Source organism: Centroberyx gerrardi, chromosome 2 (assembly GCF_048128805.1).
Source record: "Centroberyx gerrardi isolate f3 chromosome 2, fCenGer3.hap1.cur.20231027, whole genome shotgun sequence".
NCBI lineage: Eukaryota > Metazoa > Chordata > Actinopteri > Beryciformes > Berycidae > Centroberyx > Centroberyx gerrardi.
The window spans coordinates 25,804,288-25,824,587 of NC_135998.1; the positions used below are offsets into that span (position 1 = coordinate 25,804,288).

General features: G+C 41.4%; 1 protein-coding gene and 1 pseudogene across 1 annotated transcript; one reads left to right on the plus strand and one right to left on the minus strand.

Annotated features, from left to right (window-relative positions):
• Window positions 1-421: 421 nt before the first annotated feature.
• On the minus strand, window positions 422-2,688 carry cd180 (CD180 molecule). Its single transcript, XM_071901748.2, has 3 exons — window positions 2,603-2,688; window positions 2,316-2,482; window positions 422-2,162 (listed from the first exon to the last, which is right to left on the minus strand). Exons 1-3 carry the CDS (start codon window positions 2,636-2,638, stop codon window positions 422-424), a joined length of 1,944 nt encoding a protein of 647 aa, XP_071757849.2. The 5' UTR covers window positions 2,639-2,688.
• A 15,776-nt stretch (window positions 2,689-18,464) lies between these two features.
• LOC139913658 (uncharacterized) lies at window positions 18,465-19,374 on the plus strand (annotated as a pseudogene).
• Window positions 19,375-20,300: the final 926 nt, after the last annotated feature.

Sequence of the window (20,300 nt, forward strand, 5' to 3'; positions counted from 1 at the left end):
GTCATTATTCATATAATTATATAATATAGTTATTTGTTGAGTTCCTTCCTCTAATTACAACTACTACATAATTTCATGGTTCTGTCTTGGAAACTCCAGAAGAAAATGGAGGAATTTACCAACTACTACCATTACTACCATTGAACTCTTTCTCTATTTTCCCTATAATTAGTACATAATTTCATGGTTCTTTCCAGGAAACGTCCAAAGAATTTCAAAACTTCAGCACAAGTGGGTTAATGTTCAAAAATATTATTTCTGGCATTTACTAATCCTGAGTAAACTGTTAAAAGATAAAAGTAATTATTTGATAGTGAACAGTAAAATACTACTTAACCATTTATTAAGGAAGGTTCTAGTAAAGTGTTACCGAAATGTGACAGCAGTTTCAATTGTTTAATATGTAAACCACAGTATTACTTCACACATTTTCATATTGTTTGTATTTCTCTCTTACTTTCCATATAATGATGAAAGCGATTCCGATGAACACAATAACAAGTCCAATTCCTAAAATGCCAAATGAGGTACAGTTCAAGTGCACGTCTGTTAAAGCTTCCCTAGATTCACCACATCTTGTCCTATCAGTGTTTGTCATTTTATTGACATTACTCTGCATCCAGCTAATGAACTCAACATTAGAGCAATTGCATACCAGTGGGTTGTCACTCAGATCAAGTTTGCTTTCCTCCCCTAAACCCTTGACAGAGTCGAGGTCAACAATTTTTATATCATTCATAGCAAAATTTAGCAGGACTTTCTCCAGTGAATAAAACACATTAGTATATACAACCACCAGCCTATTGCCACTAAGATCTGCATGGGTGAGTTTGCTGAGATGAGTAAACATGTTCCTATCAATAGATACAAGGCCACAGTCTGACAACACTAGGTTCTGCAGAAGGGGAACATGCTTAAACATCTCAGGATTAGAAATGACCCCATCTTTGAAATAGCTACCACTTAAGCTCATGTGCTCTAGATTCTGCAGGCCCTCCAGGAGATTGCTTTGACAGCTGAGGTTCAAAAACCTCCAAGAGATACCCAGCCACTTCAGGTGGTGCAAGTTCTGAAAAGGTCCTCCTTCGGCACATTGGGTTTCATAAGTGACATTCACACGGCTGCAGTCCAGCTGTCTCAGTTCTGAAACCTCCCTGAATGGAAGTGCACTCCACTTCATCTGGGAGTTGTAGCTGAGGTTGAGCTTCTGCAGCTGGCTCAACCCTGTGAGCTGGATCTCACAGCACTCTGTCCCTGTGAGGAGCTTACTGTGGCTCAGGTCCAGCAACTCCAGTTTGGAGAGGCCACTCAGACACCCGTCACTGAAGAGCAACGATTTGTGTTGGTTCCCCCTCATAGATAGAGCGGTTAGAGAGGGCAGGCTCATGGCGTTAGTGTGGCACACATTTTGGAATTTGTTCTCATTCAGGATGAGTTTGGACAGAGATTTCATCTGGCCAACAGTGGCTGGAAGAGAGTCTAGATGTGCTCTGGTGAGGTCTAGCTTCTCCAGGCCAGACAGGCAGTGGAATGGAGTGTCTGTAATGTCACTGAAGTGCTGCAGCTGGAATCTCAGGTCTTTGACAGTGATATCGCATAAGGCTTGTAACGACTGGGCCTTGATGGTGGAAGGTTGGCTTTGCTCAAACACTCCCAGCGACAGGATATTGGTCTTAACTCCTGCCAGTCCTGCTAAGATCACAGAAATATCTGCTTCACTGAAGCAGTCATTGAAATCCAGGCTATTGAACTGGACCAATTCAAATGCCTTTGGTTCAATGTACACAATGCTGTTGCTTTTAAAGCTCATGCTTAGCCCCCTACCATTCTGCAATACTGCCACCTCAGCAGCTGATATGTTCTGGATAGCGTTTAACTGCAGATTGAGAGTCGTCATTTTTTTCCAGTTGAACTGCTGTAGACCACGCAAGGAGTGAATGTCATTGTCCCCGAGCTCCAGTGTCTCCAGAGACATTAGGTTATTGTAAGGGATTAACTTGAGATCATCCATTGATGTCTGGGACAATCTGAGATGACTAAGGGCCAGAGGTCCGATTAAAGCATCATCTGCAACAAACATCAACGTGTTTCCAATCAAAATGAGACTCTCCAGGTGCTTTTGGTTCTGGAAGCTGTTTTCAAATATCCAGTTTATTTTGCACCTGTTAAAAAAAATTAAGAATCTGTTTTTAAAGTTTTAATATTTGAAGAAATGTGACCCACCCATCCATTCATCCACCCATCCATCCATCCATCCATCCATTCATCCATCCATCCATCCATCATCCATCCATCCAGTTAGTTTTACTACCTACCTGGTTAGATCCAAGGAGACCAGCTGAGTCAGACGGCTGAAGGTTGTGTTGTACAGTGCCGGCAGATGGTTAAAGCTGAAGTCCAGGATCTTTGTGGCACTGGGAAGACCATCAGGGCCAGGCACCGCTTGTAAATTTTGATCTGAACAATCATACCCTGTGGCTGTCTGACAAATATTAGTGAAGTATAATTGTGAAGTGACTTATTATTATAAATTCAGTTTAATGGATTTTTAAAAAAATATGTATAAATGCATATAAATGTAAACTGCATAAAATCATCTTACCAGTTTACACACACCCTTTGAAAGTGGAGTGACCATATTTAGTCCAGTAATGTATGTAATGACCAATAGATATAAATACCTTGATCTACTCATGGTGACTTTGATCCAAATCAAACAAAATCGTTTACCTTTTATGTCATAGCAAAGAGGAACAGCACATGGATGGAAGTGTGTATAAAACCAAGAAGTAGGCTCATAGGCTCTAACCACTTCCCTGTATTAACAGCTGCCTTTTGTTGGGTGAACTTTATGTGGTGAGAAGTTAACATTTTGTGAAACCTAAATAGGCTATGACTTCCCACTAGGACTTCTCCCTAGGAAACTACAGCCTCAACATAAGCTAGAGAGGGGAAAAGGACTTTACAGAGACTTTTTTGCAGTTGAGTCCCCATGTATTGATATGTATTGATATCCTGTGTATAGTTATTTTCTTATGTACAGTAAGTCAATTCAATCTTTATTGTGCACACAAAAGCCCCAGATGTAGTTGTATTTATTTATTTCACGCCAAACTTACATACACATCTAATTAGTATGGGCCTACCAACATGGCCCCAACTGAGAGCTTTTCTCTCCTTCGTAATTGTTGTTGTGTTAATTGTTAGTTCTCTTGCACACACTAAATGTTCCCAACTTATGTATATCTCCGGAGATGCCAAAGGACGTTGTTTACAACCCAGTGGTACCTCGGAGCACCATCTACCAGCGCCAACACAAGTGGAAACACAGAAGACGAGGCAGGGTTCTGGCCAGGTTACGGCGGCCTACCATCCCTAGCATTCTGCTAGCCAATGTTCAATCCATCTGTAACAGCAAGTGTCGCCCATTCTACCTACCAAGAGAATTTCTCTGTGTCCCATTAATTGCTATTTACATACCACCACAAGCCAATGCTGCAGCGGCTCGTCATCAGTGGGCACGAGAATACACACCCACAGGCTATTTCCATCGTGGTTGGAGACTTCAGTCACTGTAGTCTCAAAATGATTCTACCCAAATATTACCAGCATGTCAGCTGCCCAACCAGGGGCGACAAGACCTTGGATCACTGCTACTCCTCTATCAAGGGGACAGCCAAAAGACAATCCCGGAATAAGCTGGAACATGACTATAATGGCACGGACTCCAGGCGCATGTGGAAGGAGCTACAAGCGATAACAGATTACAAACCCAAGCCTGGCGGTTTCACCAATGCTACCTCTTCGCTCCCAGATGACCTCAATAGGCTCTGGGCCCGCTTTGAATGCCGCTCAGGACCGCCAGCCAAAACATTGAACTCTGCTGAAAGCTCACCAACTGACACTATTCATCAGGTAACAGAGGCGGATGTGAGTAAGCCTCTGATGTGATGTGGTCTGGGTTTGAGTCACAAGATCAAAGACCCTAAACCTAAACCTAACCTTTAACCTAACCCTATACCTAACCCTAAAGACAATGAATGAATGATTAAATATGTTTCCGTACCTTCATTAACTGTCAACCCTGTTACTCTAATGAAATGTATGATGTTTTCTTGCTTTCACCTTTTAAATGTGCTTTAGTCATGAAGAGGAGATGCAGATAAAGAGAAAGAAACAGTTTAAAGAACTATTTTTATCCACAAGTCAGTACAATAGCTCTAAAGAAAAAGACTAAAGAAATTACAAGTACAACTGAGTCAAGGATATTTTATTAGTTGTATTTGGGGGTCAACAATTCTGTACATTTGTGAATCTCTTCCTTGGGTTCAAGTTAAAAAATACTTTGCTACAAATTTCTGAAAGACAAGTCCAAATCAATTTTACTTTAATCAAATGTTTTGAGTACAATTTACCTTCATTTATGAACATTGACTGTTGACATAAGTCCCCATACATGGCATTGCACAATAAAGGTTGAATTGTCTGGCAAGATTCGTGCCCATTCCACCAGGGCAGAGGTGTAAAACTTCAGCTCAGTGAGGGCAACACTGAGAAATTAGAATCACCATGACTATGTTTTGATTGTATTTTCAAATGTCCCATATAGTTTACCAACATATAGACTGCTTAACATAAAACCTTGAACAACATGACAAACCAATGGCATTGTAGCTTGCATGGCATTTAGTCAAGCAAAAATGATTAATTGTTGATTGAATGATTAAAAGTGTTGGAGAGTGTGTGGACTGTGTTTGTTTAGCATGTAGCAACAGTGCACACTGCATGGCAACTGTGACTTGTATTTCCACCAACCTTGACACCTAGGCAGGTCAGAATGAACTGACAACCCAGATTCATACATGGGCTGTATCAAAATTAGTGGCAGGCCAAATCCGGCCCACAGGCCTTGAGTTTGACACATGCACCATGGGTTTAACCACTTCTTTGTAATTGTTTAAAGGTGTTTCAGTAAAAGATGGCTGACTGCAGCCAACTAGGTTTCCACAACAATGATGTTGAGATTTTACTGGATGTGTGTCAACTTCCCAGAAACATGCTGTCTGTGGGGTTTCATGGTGTGTTCATCAACACTTCTACCTCCTTACTGTATCACACATAGACAAACATGTTTCCTACACAGCAGATATAAATTACAAGCTGCAAGATGCTGAAATAATATGTGCATGTTTCACGGATTTTATTCCTTTAAGATGTACCTGTCAGTATAATTATTTTGGTCTCTTTCTTTTCTCCATTTGGTTATATCCACTAGCTGTAACATGTAAAATCAATATAATAATTATTGACACACAATAGAAAAATATAAAACCAGTGTATATTCTTTTGAGACCCAGTTTATCAGATGTCATTTCTTGGGATTAAAGTAGAGTATCAGTATACCTAAATCACATTGTGTAACTAGAACCTGCATCGGTAAACTGAAACAGAATAGATAGATAGATAGATAGATAGATAGATAGATAGATAGATAGATCTGCTAAAGTTCATATGGATACCAATTCTATTTCCTTTTCCTTCAATGACTGCTTTGATAGTACCTTGTCATATCCTACGTTTTAGAGTTAGAAACTCCTTAATATTTTCTTTTACCAAAAGAGGGCAGCACCCTGCCATCTATGAGCTTGGGTGGTCCTATAATGGTGTATTCATTAGAGATACAGAAGACATACACTTTACCTCTATATAGTTAGAAATCTTTTCAAGATTCAAATGAATCTGACCCAGCTGCATATTTAAGCTGCATATTTGATAAAGATTACCAGTCACTAACTAAAAGTTACAATTTTTCATAATTACTTGAACACATTTTATGAAACGAAGCCTCATTTTCTCAAAACTCTAAACACTAATGCAAAATGCAAAACTCCACAAATCTCTTGCAAAACGTAACGTTGCTTTCAAAACTGTTATCTTCTCTCAAAATGTAATTTTGCATCAAAATGACTCACACAACCATCATATGAATACATCTTTCTAACAACCGACACACTGATGTGCTCAACAGAAAACACTATTATGAATATCTCATCAGTAGGCTTATGCCTTTTGCATGTTGAGTTACACTTATGCACAGTAGCCTGTTGTAAAAGACTGTTACAGTAATGTATACTGTATATACACAAATATAGTAACAGAAATACTTTATTTCAATCACAAATAATTTATGTCACCTCATCTACATCACAAGCCATGTTCACACAGACTGGTCGTCTCTCAGTTCTGCAGAAGATCCAGAAACATGATGTGATTGGTTAGGGTACAAGAATATTTCTTTTTTTCTGGGGGGTCGACATGGGTCGACCACATGGTGAATCAAAGTGACCCGGATCTCATCTGACATAACTGCTCTCTTTGCTCTTCCTTGTCCTCGTCCTCCTCTTCCTCTCACTCCTCTTCCTCTAGCTCTCACTGCAACATCGGCTTCCATGGTTCTCAAAAACAGGAGAGCTCACCTGTGGCCTTTTTTATAGTGCCAGTTGGTAAATGAAGTTTAGCATTTTGAATGGGAGTGCTTTCCAAATTAACACAAGCGGTTTTAGTTTTTTTTTTTTTTATGTTGTACCTGATATAGAGAAAAAGTGTGATTTAGAATTGCAAAGTGAGTGAAAAGCAGAAGATGTGCTTGTATTTTTGCAGACTTGGTTTAGTGCCGGCGCGTGGGCGGGGCAGACAGGGCAATTGCCCAGGGCGCCACGCCACTAGGGGCGCCAAATTTGCCCACACTTGTCTTAATTTGATTGTAACTGGGGTGACACTGGGTGACACAGCATAAATACATTTATCGCGATCTACAAAGAAAGAAAAAACAGAAATGAACCTACTAGCTTTGTACTCCTTGTTTTACTGAGACTGAGTTACAGCAACAGGTTGAGTTCTACTCCCAGTCTGTCTCCCGACGAATAGCTTTGAGTAGCTTTAAGTCTCTTTCAGTAAAGTAATAATAAATATTGCACTACGTGATTTGATTTAAGTGACATGAGACACAACTGGGGAGGATTTACTAAATTGTTTTGAATGTAGCATAATGTATTAACCAATCAAGGGCGATGTGTGTGTGCGTCGGGTAGGCCTACGTTGTGCTTCGGGTGAAGGTAAGATGCCTTTGCAGTTTATTTTCATGACTTTTTGCTGGGCTGTGCTTTTTACATACGGTATTTACTGTTGTTTTTCTTGGTTGTAGGTTGCATAATTAGCAATTGGCAATGTGTGATGATGGTTAACGGGACATGCACGTTGCGCATTTGGCATTGCGTAATGGTGAGAGGGACACGTAGTTTTTGGCATCTGGCATTGCGTAATGGTGACAGCACATGGCAATTTGGCAACAAAATACATGTCAGGAATGAAGTAAAGTGCAAAATTTCATAGTAGATGATCCTATTTTTCTAGTTTTGCATGGTAACATTGTGTGTGTGCGTGTGTGTGTGTTTGTGCGTGTGTGTGTGTTTGAGAGAGCGAGAGAGAGAGAGAACTGATTGATGCTATGGGTCATTGTGTGGCAATAACAATCATATATTTATATAAATTGTATAACACCCCCCCCCCCCCCCCCCCCCCCCCCCCCCGGCAACCCTACGTGAAATAGTTGATAAAACGTGGTGGGTTTAGGGATTTGATGTCTCAAGTTCCAGTTATTTCCTACGATTTCTGCCTCTCTTCAATTATTGTTATATATTGTTATATGTTATTGAGTGATTACAGTGTTAATGGTCCACACACAACTATAACTAAGCAAAAAATATTACAAAGAGGAATGAATGAAAATCCGGGAAAAAAAATCCTCTCAGGGTCTGGTGATGGGTTGAAGGTGGGGAGAAGGGGTTGAAACAGGAGAGAAAAGTGTACTGGGTTTAGGTATTGAGGACAGCCATTGCAGTTGGAGTGGCTGAGCTTGTAAAGTCAAAGCTCTCCCATGGCTAGATTTAGACAGCAAGGCTCGTCTGACCCAAATCGCTCAATTTGACATCAATGAGCATGCAGAACTGCTAACCACAGAGGCCCCTAATCTCACCCACATTTGAATAATCTTCACTCTTCAAGTTAAGAGGGGAGAGTTATAGGGCAAGAATGGAGCTTGATAATAGATAATAGCAGGTTTTCACATTTTCTTTCTTTTGCTAATAAGTAAACCACCAACCAAAAAGCAAGTGAATGCTTTTTTTTTCAATTCGGTATTAAAATGGAATAAAAAAAATCTCTTTAAACTCCCATCAGTACCAACCATTCCTGGCCCTATTCCCTTTGTTGCCATCTTTCATTAGGCTACTGTGAATCTGCAAACACTGCCATTGGTCATGGTCTCTTGTGTCTTATGACACTCACCTTATCTATCACCTTATCACCATAACTTCTAAATGAAAACAGTCATGAATAATACATTGTGAGGTTAACCCTAGTTCCCTGTCAGCCATGATTAATGGCAGGCTAGCTAGCTGTAGCTTGCATTGCCAGCAAGTCTTTTGCCCCCTGCTTTTACTTTTTCATTAAATCTTGCAACAGCGACTCCTAGGTGGAGGAGAGGATATGGATATGATGTGTCATTGTAATGCATCTACCAAGATGACATGTAAATGTGTCATGACATTCACAAATAACAAACTGCATAGTCTGTAGCACATGGACATTTTAAACTTTCAGTCCAGGTTTTATGGTTTGAATTCTCTAATAAGGCTTCTTGTTTCAACAGATTTTGTGTCCATTAAGTAAATAGTAACTTTGTAGTGTTTTAGCTGATAGAAATGCAAATTTATTTCAGCCTATTTATATTTTTAAAGTTTGTGTGTTTTTTAAAAAAATTTTTTTTATCAAATCTTCATATGAAAATGGATGTTGAAGGATATTTTTCTTTTTCTTTTTAATGACATGAAAATCAAAGCTTTTTTTTTTTTTTTAAATCTGTATATATAAATATCACACATAAATACTTTGCATATTTATTCCAGCTCCACAAATATCCAACAAATTTTAAAACACTAGAGCATGTTCTATGATGTATACAATACTTTTCACACAACGAGCGAAGCCTCTAATTTCTAAATGTGACTTCAGTATCACCAAACCTTCAATAATGGTCTATTGATTTCACCGTGTGGCTCCTTTGGCAACTGCACTTTGAAATCAGTTTGCCTTTGCTCCTCTTGTGCTCCTGGTTGGATTGAGATGCTTCCCTTTGTTGAGCCAAGTTTAATCTCTTAGAGGTATTCCCCTGTAAAGACAAAAATTAACCAAATGAAAACCAAAAGAACAAACTCTTCCTTAGGCCCAAAGGGTCAAAGGGTAGCATGGTAATAACATGGTCAAGTTTTTTTTTTTTTTTTTTAAATGGTCTCATTGTAGATAAGAAAATTAGATTAAACGTTATTGATCCTGTGGGGTGCTACTACTGCTAATGTACAAGCAGGGACTGGGCAGGAAACAAGGACCCTGGCTCCAACGATTATGCTTGGACAGCTCTACTAGGGTCTTGCCCCTAGTGATGTCATCAGCCATGTTACTGACAGAGTCCACATATCTCCAGCTCTGCAGATTGCTCAACTCCTGGATCTCAGGAGCAAGCGGTCCTTAATTGTCATTATGCTGCACAGGGTGATAAAGGTGGGATAAACCAGGAGTCTTATCGACTGATCCACATCCTCAGGGTTCAGTTGATCACATAGCCTGAATCAGTTTCTGGATTTCGGTGTCATATATGCTGGTTCTCCCAGGACCCCTCAGGAGGGGTGCACCCTTGGCTCGGAGAAGAGGTGTGGTGTAATGCTGGGATCCACCACTATTAACTCGATATTGAAGCAGAGGCGGCGGGTGTCTTCACATTTCATGCAACAGGGACAAACAATCTGAGAATGCAGACTGAGACATGGATAGGAATCTGGGTAGTGAATCACAGAGATAGATGTATCTTGATGGGCCATCTCAGTGATATCAGCCTACTTCCAGGGAGTGGAGGTTAGGGAGAGGGGAGGCTGGCAACCCTGTATGTAATCCATTTTACAAAGACTGATCAATACTAACCATGTGACCAACAGTGTGTATTGTTATCAATAGGGTGCAGAGCTAAAAGGGGAAGGAGTGCATATGTGTGCACACAGGCAGACAGACAGACAGACAGACAGACACACACACACACACACACACACACACACACACACACACAGAAAGAAAGACGCGAGTGAGAAAAAGAAAAAATAATTTGAGCATTCTCCAACATTATTTCCTTTGTCCTTTTCCATCATGAAATATGTGACCAAACAATATGTAGCACATTATGTACTGTAATGTGGTTGCTGTGGATAGTATAATCAGTTAAAACATCTGATTTCAATATTACATCTATGTTTAATGTGTTTACAGTCATAGGAATGGTAAAAGAAGAAAAATGTGTCTTTTAATTAAAAGACTAGAGACAAGCTGCAAAAGTTGTGTGGAAAGATTTCTGCGTGCCTCTGACACAGTTCCTCTGGATGCATGCAATCTGAGACAGATAAATCCACTCTGGCCTGTATTAACTTTTGCTGCTGGAATTAGTTCAAGTACATTCTGTGACTTGGGGAAACGCCAAGCCCCAGCCCAGCTCTCATATCTCATGTTGCAATTCATGGCTTCTGCTCAGGCTTTAGTCCACCGAGACTGGCCATTCATACAAACAGGGAAGAGCAAGCTTATTGTGTAGGAAAAAGCTCACTCTGTTAGAAATATTAAAAACAAACTACTTCTTCTGTGTTAGAAAATGCAGTCAACTCTCCCTACCTCACAGTAGTATCTTGCTTTATTTTGTACTGGACAAGCTCTCATTGCACCATAAGTTTGCAAGATGCGTGTACAAAAGCACAACAGTGTACATGCCATCTGTTACCTCAAGTGTTGTTGTTTTGGAATTTTGTCTTGGCAGGTTTTTCATTTTCTGCTCATGTTCTTTCTTTTAAGCAAGCCAAGTTGACAGTGTAGCCTACCTACAATATCCTAATGTGTTGGGTTCCACTTCAGTGGAATCTGAGCATTATTGGTTGGTCAATAATTTGTAGTATTTTTCTGTGAGGAAAGTATAGATTTAAATGACCACGAAATGCGGTTTATCTACCAATCACCCAGCCAAGCATATTCCCACATAAGTATTTCAGTGCTTTGCTTATTTAAACTTCCCTGCACTAGGTGTGACACTTAGTTAAAGTATTTCAGTTGCTCTTGCGCAATATGTGGAGCAAATGGATCAGCAGTGAAAACATCCCTCATGAACCTATTATGCAATGCATTTCAAATGGCCATAGGCCCTAATCTGTGGTGTGACATATTTACTAGTATAGAACATTTCACAATCAAAGTCCTCTCTGCAAAGTCATTCTACTATGAAAAGAATGACACAATGTAGACATAGAAAAAAGTGTGTGTGGGGTGGGGGGGTTGGGGTTAAATTGCTGTGCCAATGGAATAAAAACACTGTTCTAAATGAATCCCATGCTGCTTGAAGGAATACTAAATCTGAAATGGTTGCTGGGACTTGAAAGGCTAGAAAGCATTAGTTCCCATTGATAATAAGTCAGAAGACCTTATATATGCATAATATAAGCTTGGACACTGAATGGTGATTGGTCATGAAATGCTCTTCAGTGTTATTCAATGTATAAAAGTTGAATGTTGTGATACAGTTTATAAAGTTTATAAAGTGTATATGCTTTGTGAATGTAGTTGTATGATTTGTTTCTGCCTCGCCCTGTGTGTGTGTGCTATCCCTCACTTCTGGGGGGGTTAGCTCAACTCACCAACACCGCAGGTCTTGACTCTGGCTGGGCCAGCCCGTTCCTTTGTAGGTAGTTCAGGTATATATGGTGGAAGGGGTGGAGGATGCGTAGATGGCGAAATTTCAATGTTGTCTCCAGATTCCTGTCAGCCTTCGGCGTCTTCTCTCTCTGTGGCAAGTTCCAACCAAACTTGCTGCCAGCCTGCGTTTTCATTAAACTGGCCTCCAATAAGACTATGGGAAAGGAACATAACCTTTACCTTGACACCACTTCTCGAAAGCCAGCCATTTAAAAGCGTACAGACCCCTAGCAGAGAGAGCCCTCACACTCTGGATTGTGTCATTCACTTTCAACGGTAGACCCTCTGCTCTCTGGGAGAGTAAGTCTCTCTGTAGGGGGAGCTTCCATGGGTCCTCGCACAGGAGTCTCAGTATATCTGGAAACCATGGCTTGTTGTACCAATGGGGCACAATAAGAATTAAAGGCATGCCTCCCTGACATACTCTCTCCACTGTGGGCAAAATCAGATCCACAGGGACGCGTACATAAGGGTGTGCAGCCATGGATGAGCCAGGGCATCTATCCCCAAAGGTGCCCATGTGTCTTTCATTGAGAAGAACAGTGGGAAGTGAGTATTTTCTCGCGATGCAAAGAGATCGACGTCAGCCATGCCACATATCTGGGCCACCACCTCGCGGTAGAGGCACCACTCCCTAGCTTGGGGACTTCCCCAGGACAGGAGGTCTGCCCCTGCATTCAAGGGTAGACCTGCCCCTTGCATTCAGGACTCCTGGGACATCAGTCGCCCTGAATGACAGCAAGTGTGCACTGCTCCGAAGAGGTAGCGAGCAGGCTAATGACAACAGGGGAAGATACTGAGTCCCCCCCTGCCTGTTGATGTATGCTACCACCATCGAATTGTCTGACCTCACCAATACGTGGTGGCCCAGTAGCACTGGTCTTGTGGTCAAGTGTTGAAGCGCAAAAAACACTGCCAGCAGCTTGAGGTAACTTATGTGAAATTTCCTCTGAGACTCTGACCACAGCCCCCAAACTGGGAAGCCTTCGCACAAAGCCCCCCACCCCGGTAGGGAAGCATCCATTGAGATGACCTTGTGGAACAATATCCTGCCCATGGTAATACCCTGGGACAAGTATTGGATATCTCCATGGAATAAGTGCCTGTATGCATTTGGGGGAAACCCTGAGCATATGAGCCAGATGGTGGGAGGTGTCCAGCCAGTTGGCTAAAATCCAGCGTTGGAATGCCCTCATCATCAGTTGACCCAATGGAACTACAGCAATCATTCCACTGGTGTAACTGCACTTTGCATCCCAACTGGAAATGAGACAGGCACTGTGACAGTAGCAGTGAGAGACAGTGGTTGAAGAAGAAATTAAGGAGGATGAAAGAGGAGGAGGATGGGGAGAAGATCCTTCTATCAGACACAGGGCAAGAGTCTGGGCTCAGGAGAGTGACACAACCCTAGTGTGGTCCCACACAGAGCGCATTAACGACCGTCTGAGAGGGATTTAGGGCCTGGGGCTTAGCACAGATCAGGTGCTGATTCCTCTGCTTCAGGGAATGGACTCCTGGAAGTCTGACCCTCCACTGTGGTAGCAGCAGTACATGCTGGGAGAGCAGCATTAGGGTCATCTCAAATGAAAGCAGTACCCGAAACACTGAGAGAATGTCATTTGTGCATTAACAGTAGAACGTACTGTAGTCCACATCTACTTTGCACTAGAAAAAGGTTTTATAATGGTTGCTCTTCCTTTAAAATATGCCAATACTGACTCTTACGGGAGGAATTTAGTATAGTTTAGCTTATTGTACTTTTTTCAATTGAAATGATACTTGCAACAGGAATTAAACACTGCTACTGCTTCTCAATCTTGGAACTTAGGTGGGTTTGAAGGTTGTCAGTTGGATGTTTTGACCTATCCTATCACGCAACACTGCAGTTGATACCTTCTCCACTCCAATAGTGACTGAAACCTGACTATGAACTGTTCTGTCTACATGGTCATATGAACATCCAAAAATGGGCCAAAATGCTAAACAGTTGATACACTAATACAGAACTCTTCAAGTTCAAATTTACCAGAGGACAGTTTGGAACTTGGAACAAACATGGGTCACTAGTTTCCTGAGCTGTAGCTAGCTACAGTCTAAGAATACAATTGAGATGTATACTGAAGGATAGAAAAGTGTCAAAGACTCACCTGAAGCAATTGACTGTATATGTACTTACTACCTACCTGGATGTGTTATTTGGACTTGTCTCAGTGCCACTACATCCCTATAATTCAAATTGCACTAAGCTGTAATAATAAAAATGTTGTTGAATCACAGTAAACACTTCAATGTGAAGCCATGATCTGTATAATAATCATTCACACTTTTCTGCATTTCAATAACAATGGATCCAGGCAACAAATAATCAAGTAGAGATGAATAAAAGCTGAGTATGGACTGTGAGATCAACTTTTTAGAAACTCTCAAGGCCCTTAAATCCAGCTATCTATTTATTGTGCAGGTGTGTACCATGCAAAACATAATAACTGGGTTGGATTAGAACAAATGAAGTTTCCTTGAAATAATCAGAACCACTTAGGTACCCCCACCCCACCCTTTCTCTCTATAGGTATTGCTGTGTGAGGGAAAAAAGATGCCCAAATGAGTGTTATGTAAACATATTCCCTGCATGCACTGCCCAAACGGCCACAGCTGGCTAGACTTACATAAGAGGCCCTGGCCCAGACCCTGTATGCCATCCGGGTTTGTAGATCACTGCAAATCCGCTTTAGTCCAGTCCTGTCTAACAGGCACCGATTGCATGGCATTGTAAAGGATGGATTAGCACAAGCTCAGGATTGAGGTTGTCCCAGATAACTAGAGAATCAAAAAGGAGACTTTTGCCCCCAATTATTTTGGTGGAGTTCATGAAACGTGTTAGAGTTTGTCAAAGGGTTATGTATGTACAGTAAGGCCTACTTCATTTAAACCTGTTGAAATTCACAAAATATGCCACTGTCTAAGAAAGGATAAATATATGTTCAGGTTAGTGCTGCCATACAGTACATAAGAGGATGGTTGCCATTATGTCAGTACAAGGATACAAATATATTTAAAGAATAGACATACAAATTATTGTGATATTTGAATTCCAAAAACTATTATAATGCTATGAAATAAACAAAATGTGTCATTGTTATTTTAACTAATTTATGCATGTTGCATGGATGATTTTTTTCTGAAACGTTTGTTTGAAGTATGTTTGAAGTATGTTTATGGACATACTGTCTAATAATGCAAGCTTTTAATCCTAGTTACTACAGTAAGAAACCATGGAAAGAGTCAAATATTTCTATATTTACTGTCTCAAAGCGACAGATATTAAATATTCTATGCCATGCACAATACTCTAAATCTTTAGCAATACAGCTGTGCATATGAATGACAGAATTCACAGTCAATGGGAAATGAGAGGTAATTTGCCTGAGGCACTTAACCCTAGCATGAATATGAGGAAAGGTCATGCACTAACAAGTACAGGCAGGCACTGATTAGTGGGTAATGCACTTACTTCAGTAAGTGGGGTAAAGTGCTCCACTGTATAATTGGAATACAGTGGATTTACCTCACTTGGTCTGTCAGCGTGGCACAGTCTTAACTGCCAAGGGAACACGTGGCCTACAGCTGCAGATTTCATCAGCTCAGGACGCAGGGCCTCGGCTGCAGGTTTGAGACTTAGAATCACCGGACAACAATGAGCTACTGTTGAATAAAAACCTGTAGAAAAAATAGAATATGAAGGTCTTTAAGTAATTTCCTGTCACATTTGTGTTGAGAAGAATTATTACTCATGCAGTATGGTGGGGTTGCGCAATCAGTCGTCAGTTTTTCATTCCGGTACTTTATGGTATGTGCAAGTTGTGTTCAGTATTATGTAGCTTTCACTCTTCTGGAAGTATGACTGTTGGAAAGGTCTGTTAGGAGATGAAGCCAGTAGACATAGCTGTTTCTTATGACATTTTTTTGTGGCTTAGCTACTTACACTTGGGAATATTTACAGTTTCAGTACACTACAGCTCCAGCTCTCTTGATACAACTCAATCACCAAATACATTACCAGTTGGACTATTAATGCATAGGTCATCCTGCCATCCTACCTGTTTATTTTTGCTGATTCACAATTAATTCTTCATTCTGCATGCTGTCATACTTTAATCTTATTTGAATCATCTTTGCTTACATCTTGTTTAATCTGAAATACAAATCACTATCCCTAGGTTTAAATTTCCAAATATCTAGGTTCTTTTGGCTGGGGAAGTTTTATGTACGCCTAAAATCATGCATTAGACATATTTATAATAATAAAATCATAATAGTATGTGAGAGACTTTTCTCCTGTTAACTCCTGAAATACACCTAGCTGATACAGCTTGCTCAATGTACTGTATGAGGCTAATTTGAGGTAATTCTGAGCTGAGCGAAAGTAGTCAAATCTGCTATTGGCAGATTTCTCACACAGTGGAGACCAGTGGCGACAGACACATCAAGCTGCAGATGTTCCCAGATTATAGGCTTGTGCAATAATCAGCTTGGTAGAGGCGTGTTCACCCTCTCATTACCAGCGGCTGGTCCTGTGTGACAGATAGAATCTACTAGAATTACTTTAGATGTAAAGATCTTTGTCTCCATTCTTAAGGAACTGAGTGCAAGTAGTTTATCAGTGTGAAAAAAATAACAAAATAAGAAAAAGGACACACACACACACACACACACACACACACACACACACACACTCATTCACTCACTCACAGCTTATCTTTCTTATTAGGAAGCATGGCACTGTCTACAGACAACACACTGAACCAGGATCATTCACTCGCCTCCACTCTGCAATACTGCTGAACTGTGTAGGGTGCTTCGCGTCTATGACACTCTATCACTGTGTCCTTGTTTCCATTTCATTGGTTCTAGGTTGAGCAATTGTAACATGACCTCTCCTCACCTGTCTAGCTGCATGGCTGTGTCTACTCTCTGTGAGGTATTTTTTTTAGTTCAGGTAGTGAGGCTGCTTTAACACATGTATTTCTAAACAAAGTTACACGACTGCATGTTAATCTGTCCTCCACTCTCAGCCATGTGAGATCAGCATGCATTTCGTCTACTATCATTGAACACTGGAGTGCAAGATGTGATGCTCTATTCTGCACTAACTGATGTTTATATAACTCTTGCTGTGCACATACTGCTGGACAGTAGTCAAGATGCTACAACCCCAGCGCTTGTGTAACCTGCATGGTAGTGCTTGGAGAGAACATTTTGAATACCTGGCCACCTTTGAAGTTAGTGTAAACTGAAAAATGCCATATAGGTTCTTCATTTGGCCTATTTCAGTAATCATTGTATTGCTTTTATGGGATAACCTAAATGGGGCGAGCAACGGTAAATCAATATTTTGACCAAGTTCAGTCCCAATGAAGCCACAGGAAATGTCAAAAATATCAAAGGGAAAATCCCAGATTATTGCTTCTTTCAGCAATATCCTCATTGTGCCTTGAAATTTTTAAACTGGTTAAAAACATAATTTGTAATAAAGGACATCACAAATTCTGCAAGAAATCTCCACCCAAACTCAATCAAATGAGACATCTCTGGAATGGGTTCTGATACTGCAACTGAAGAAAATGAATGGTCTCTGGAATATCAGGATAACTGCTGGATTTGTTTGATTATTATAATAAAAGTGAGGTTTAAAGTCCAATAAAAGATAGACTCAGTTGAAATGTGGTTAATAGATTTATATCTGTGTGAACTGACTATTGTATATGTAGACATGACACGTTAACTTTTGGAATGCTTTGGACTGGTTTCTTGAACTACTGGAAAACACACGTTGAGGCATGAGTCTGAGGATAGTTTAAACGGCAATGGATTAATTCTGTGAAACTGTCCTAGAGGGCCTTGAGATGGCAAGATGACTTTATGAAGACTTGTGCATCTGAAGAATATTTATGATCCTTCTCTGAAGCTGCCTTCAGTTCTGTGAATCTGGGAGATTCAATTACTCACTGTCAGAGTAACCCAGAGCTGGGTAATCTTCATGATTTACATGCTGTCGCAAGTAATTTCCTTCGAGGCAGTTGTCAATCACAAATCTACCTTTTACACTATAGTTTTTCACACCCTTGACATTGCTCAACATTTTTACAGGACACTTACAACCTGACCAATTCCAAAAACTTAGGTAGAAAATGGACATTAATTCAGACTGCCTTGTTTCCACAGTGATGTATATCTCTTGCACAGCTTTTGCTAGCAAGCATTCAGAACCTTATGAGATGCAATATTTCAAATTAAATAAACTCTGGATGCAAATTATGGATTTTTTCATAATTTCATGTACTACTATATGTCATACATTTGTTTGTGTGGATTGAAGTTGTACTTCTTGGTCTATATCCACATGAGAAGGTCTTTATTTTTACATTTGTGTGTCAGTAAGCTGAATGGTAGAATGACACAAAGTGTGAACTTGTCATTATCAAAGAAGAAAATGTAAAGTTACATAGGTAAACAAGTTCTCTGAAGGCAGGGAAAAAGTACAATGCAAGGTATGAGAAGTGTGCATTCATAAACCCTGAAGTCGTTTTACAGCCTTAAGACCGAATGAGTGGCTATTGTGTTGGTGGATGTCCCACCTAACAATAAAGGTGGGACAACTGTCCACAACATCAGAGTGGCACAAGCTCGAGAAGAGGATCATCACTGGATGCAACATTTCAGTGATCCTTTTCGCGCTGGCCATGAACATGCTTGTGAAGGCTGCTGAGGTGCAGTACAGAGGCCCACTTACCAAGTCCGGCATTCGACAGCCGCCTATCAGGGCCTTCATGGATGACCTGACCGTGACAACAACATCTGTTCCAGGGAGCAGGTGGATCCTGAAGGGGCTGGAGGAGCTGATCAAGTGGGCTCGAATGAGCTTCAAGCCAGTGAAATCCAGGTTGCTGGTGCTGAAGAGAGGGAAGACCATCGACAAGTTCCACTTCGTTCTTGACAGCACTCCAATCCCAACCATCACGGAGAAACCAGTGAAGAGCCTGGACAAGGTGTTTGACTGCAGCCTGAGGGACACAGCATCCATCCGAGTGACCAACCAGGAGCTGGAAGCGCAAGTTCAAGGCCTGGATATACCAACATGGGATCCTCTGGCCCCTTCTGATCTACGAGGCCCCGATCTCTACAATCGAGGGCTTTGAGAAAAGGGACAGTAGGTTCCTGCGCAAGTGGCTTGGACTGCCTCGAAGCCTGAGCAGCATCGCCCTGTATGGTCATAACAACATGCTGAAGCTCCCTATCAGCAGCCTGAGTGAGGAGTTCAAGGTGATCTGTACAAGGGAGGTTCTGCAGTATTGCGACCCAAAAGTCTCCCAGGCCGGCATCGAGGTCAGGACCGACACTTCAACACCACGCTACGACAAGGCCCAGGGGAAGGATAGGAGGAAGCTAGTCCAGGCAGAGGTGTGTGCAGCAGTCCAGGCAGCAGGGAGCTTGGACAAGATGGGAGCAGGCGGTGAAGCGAAAGGTCTCATGGCCTGAACTCTGGAAGCCTCAGCGCATCAAGTTCTTAATCCAATCGGTTTACGACATCCTACCGAGCCCGTCCAACCTATTCTGCTGGGGGAAGATCGACTCTCCAGCATGCCTGCTGTGCCTGTGCAAGCCCATCGAAGTGGGGTGCAGAGGGTTCACTGGCTGCTCCCTCTGCAGGGCCTACAACATGCTGGGCATCACAGGGGCCAGTAGGTGAAGGGCCATCAGGATGGTGACAGAAGCAACTGAAGTTGCCTCCAGGTGGTTGTATATCAGGAGAGGGGATCCATGGGTGAGGTTCAAATCAATTCCAACTCAGTTCAGCTCCAACAAAATTATTCTCCAAAATTCCAAAATAGAAATGAAAACACTGTTTTACTCACAGTTCTTTCCAGTTTAGTCGATGGCTCCTACAGTCCGTCAGCTGTCAAGTCAGTAACAAAAGAGTTATAGTCCGATAGTGCTGTAGCCTCTGCTCTCGACAATAAACATATCCGTTTCAGTGGATAGCAAGAGATGTAATCCACCATTGATCCAGGCTTGAAATGAGCCTATGCCGACCAAACTAGCAAGTGAACCGGCACTACAGGACAGACTAGACATTTCCTGGTGAGACACCACTCTCCAAGTGAGTAATATATGTCACTCATTCATAAAGAGAGCAACTGAATGAGAAGGAAGGTGTGATTCTGCCCAGGTTGAGCTCCACAGGAGTGACCCTGACCCCTGGTTTCATGGACTGTGGAATTGATGGCAAAATGGAACACAGGCAAGTGCTTGTCACAGCATTTATGATTATTATCCACATAAGATGCAATCATGGTCTTGAGGGTCCGATTGATCATTTCATTGAGGTTGGTCTGTGGATGCAGTAGTCATCTTCTGTTTCACATTCCAGATCTTCCTTGAACACAGAAGAGAAAGCATGAAAG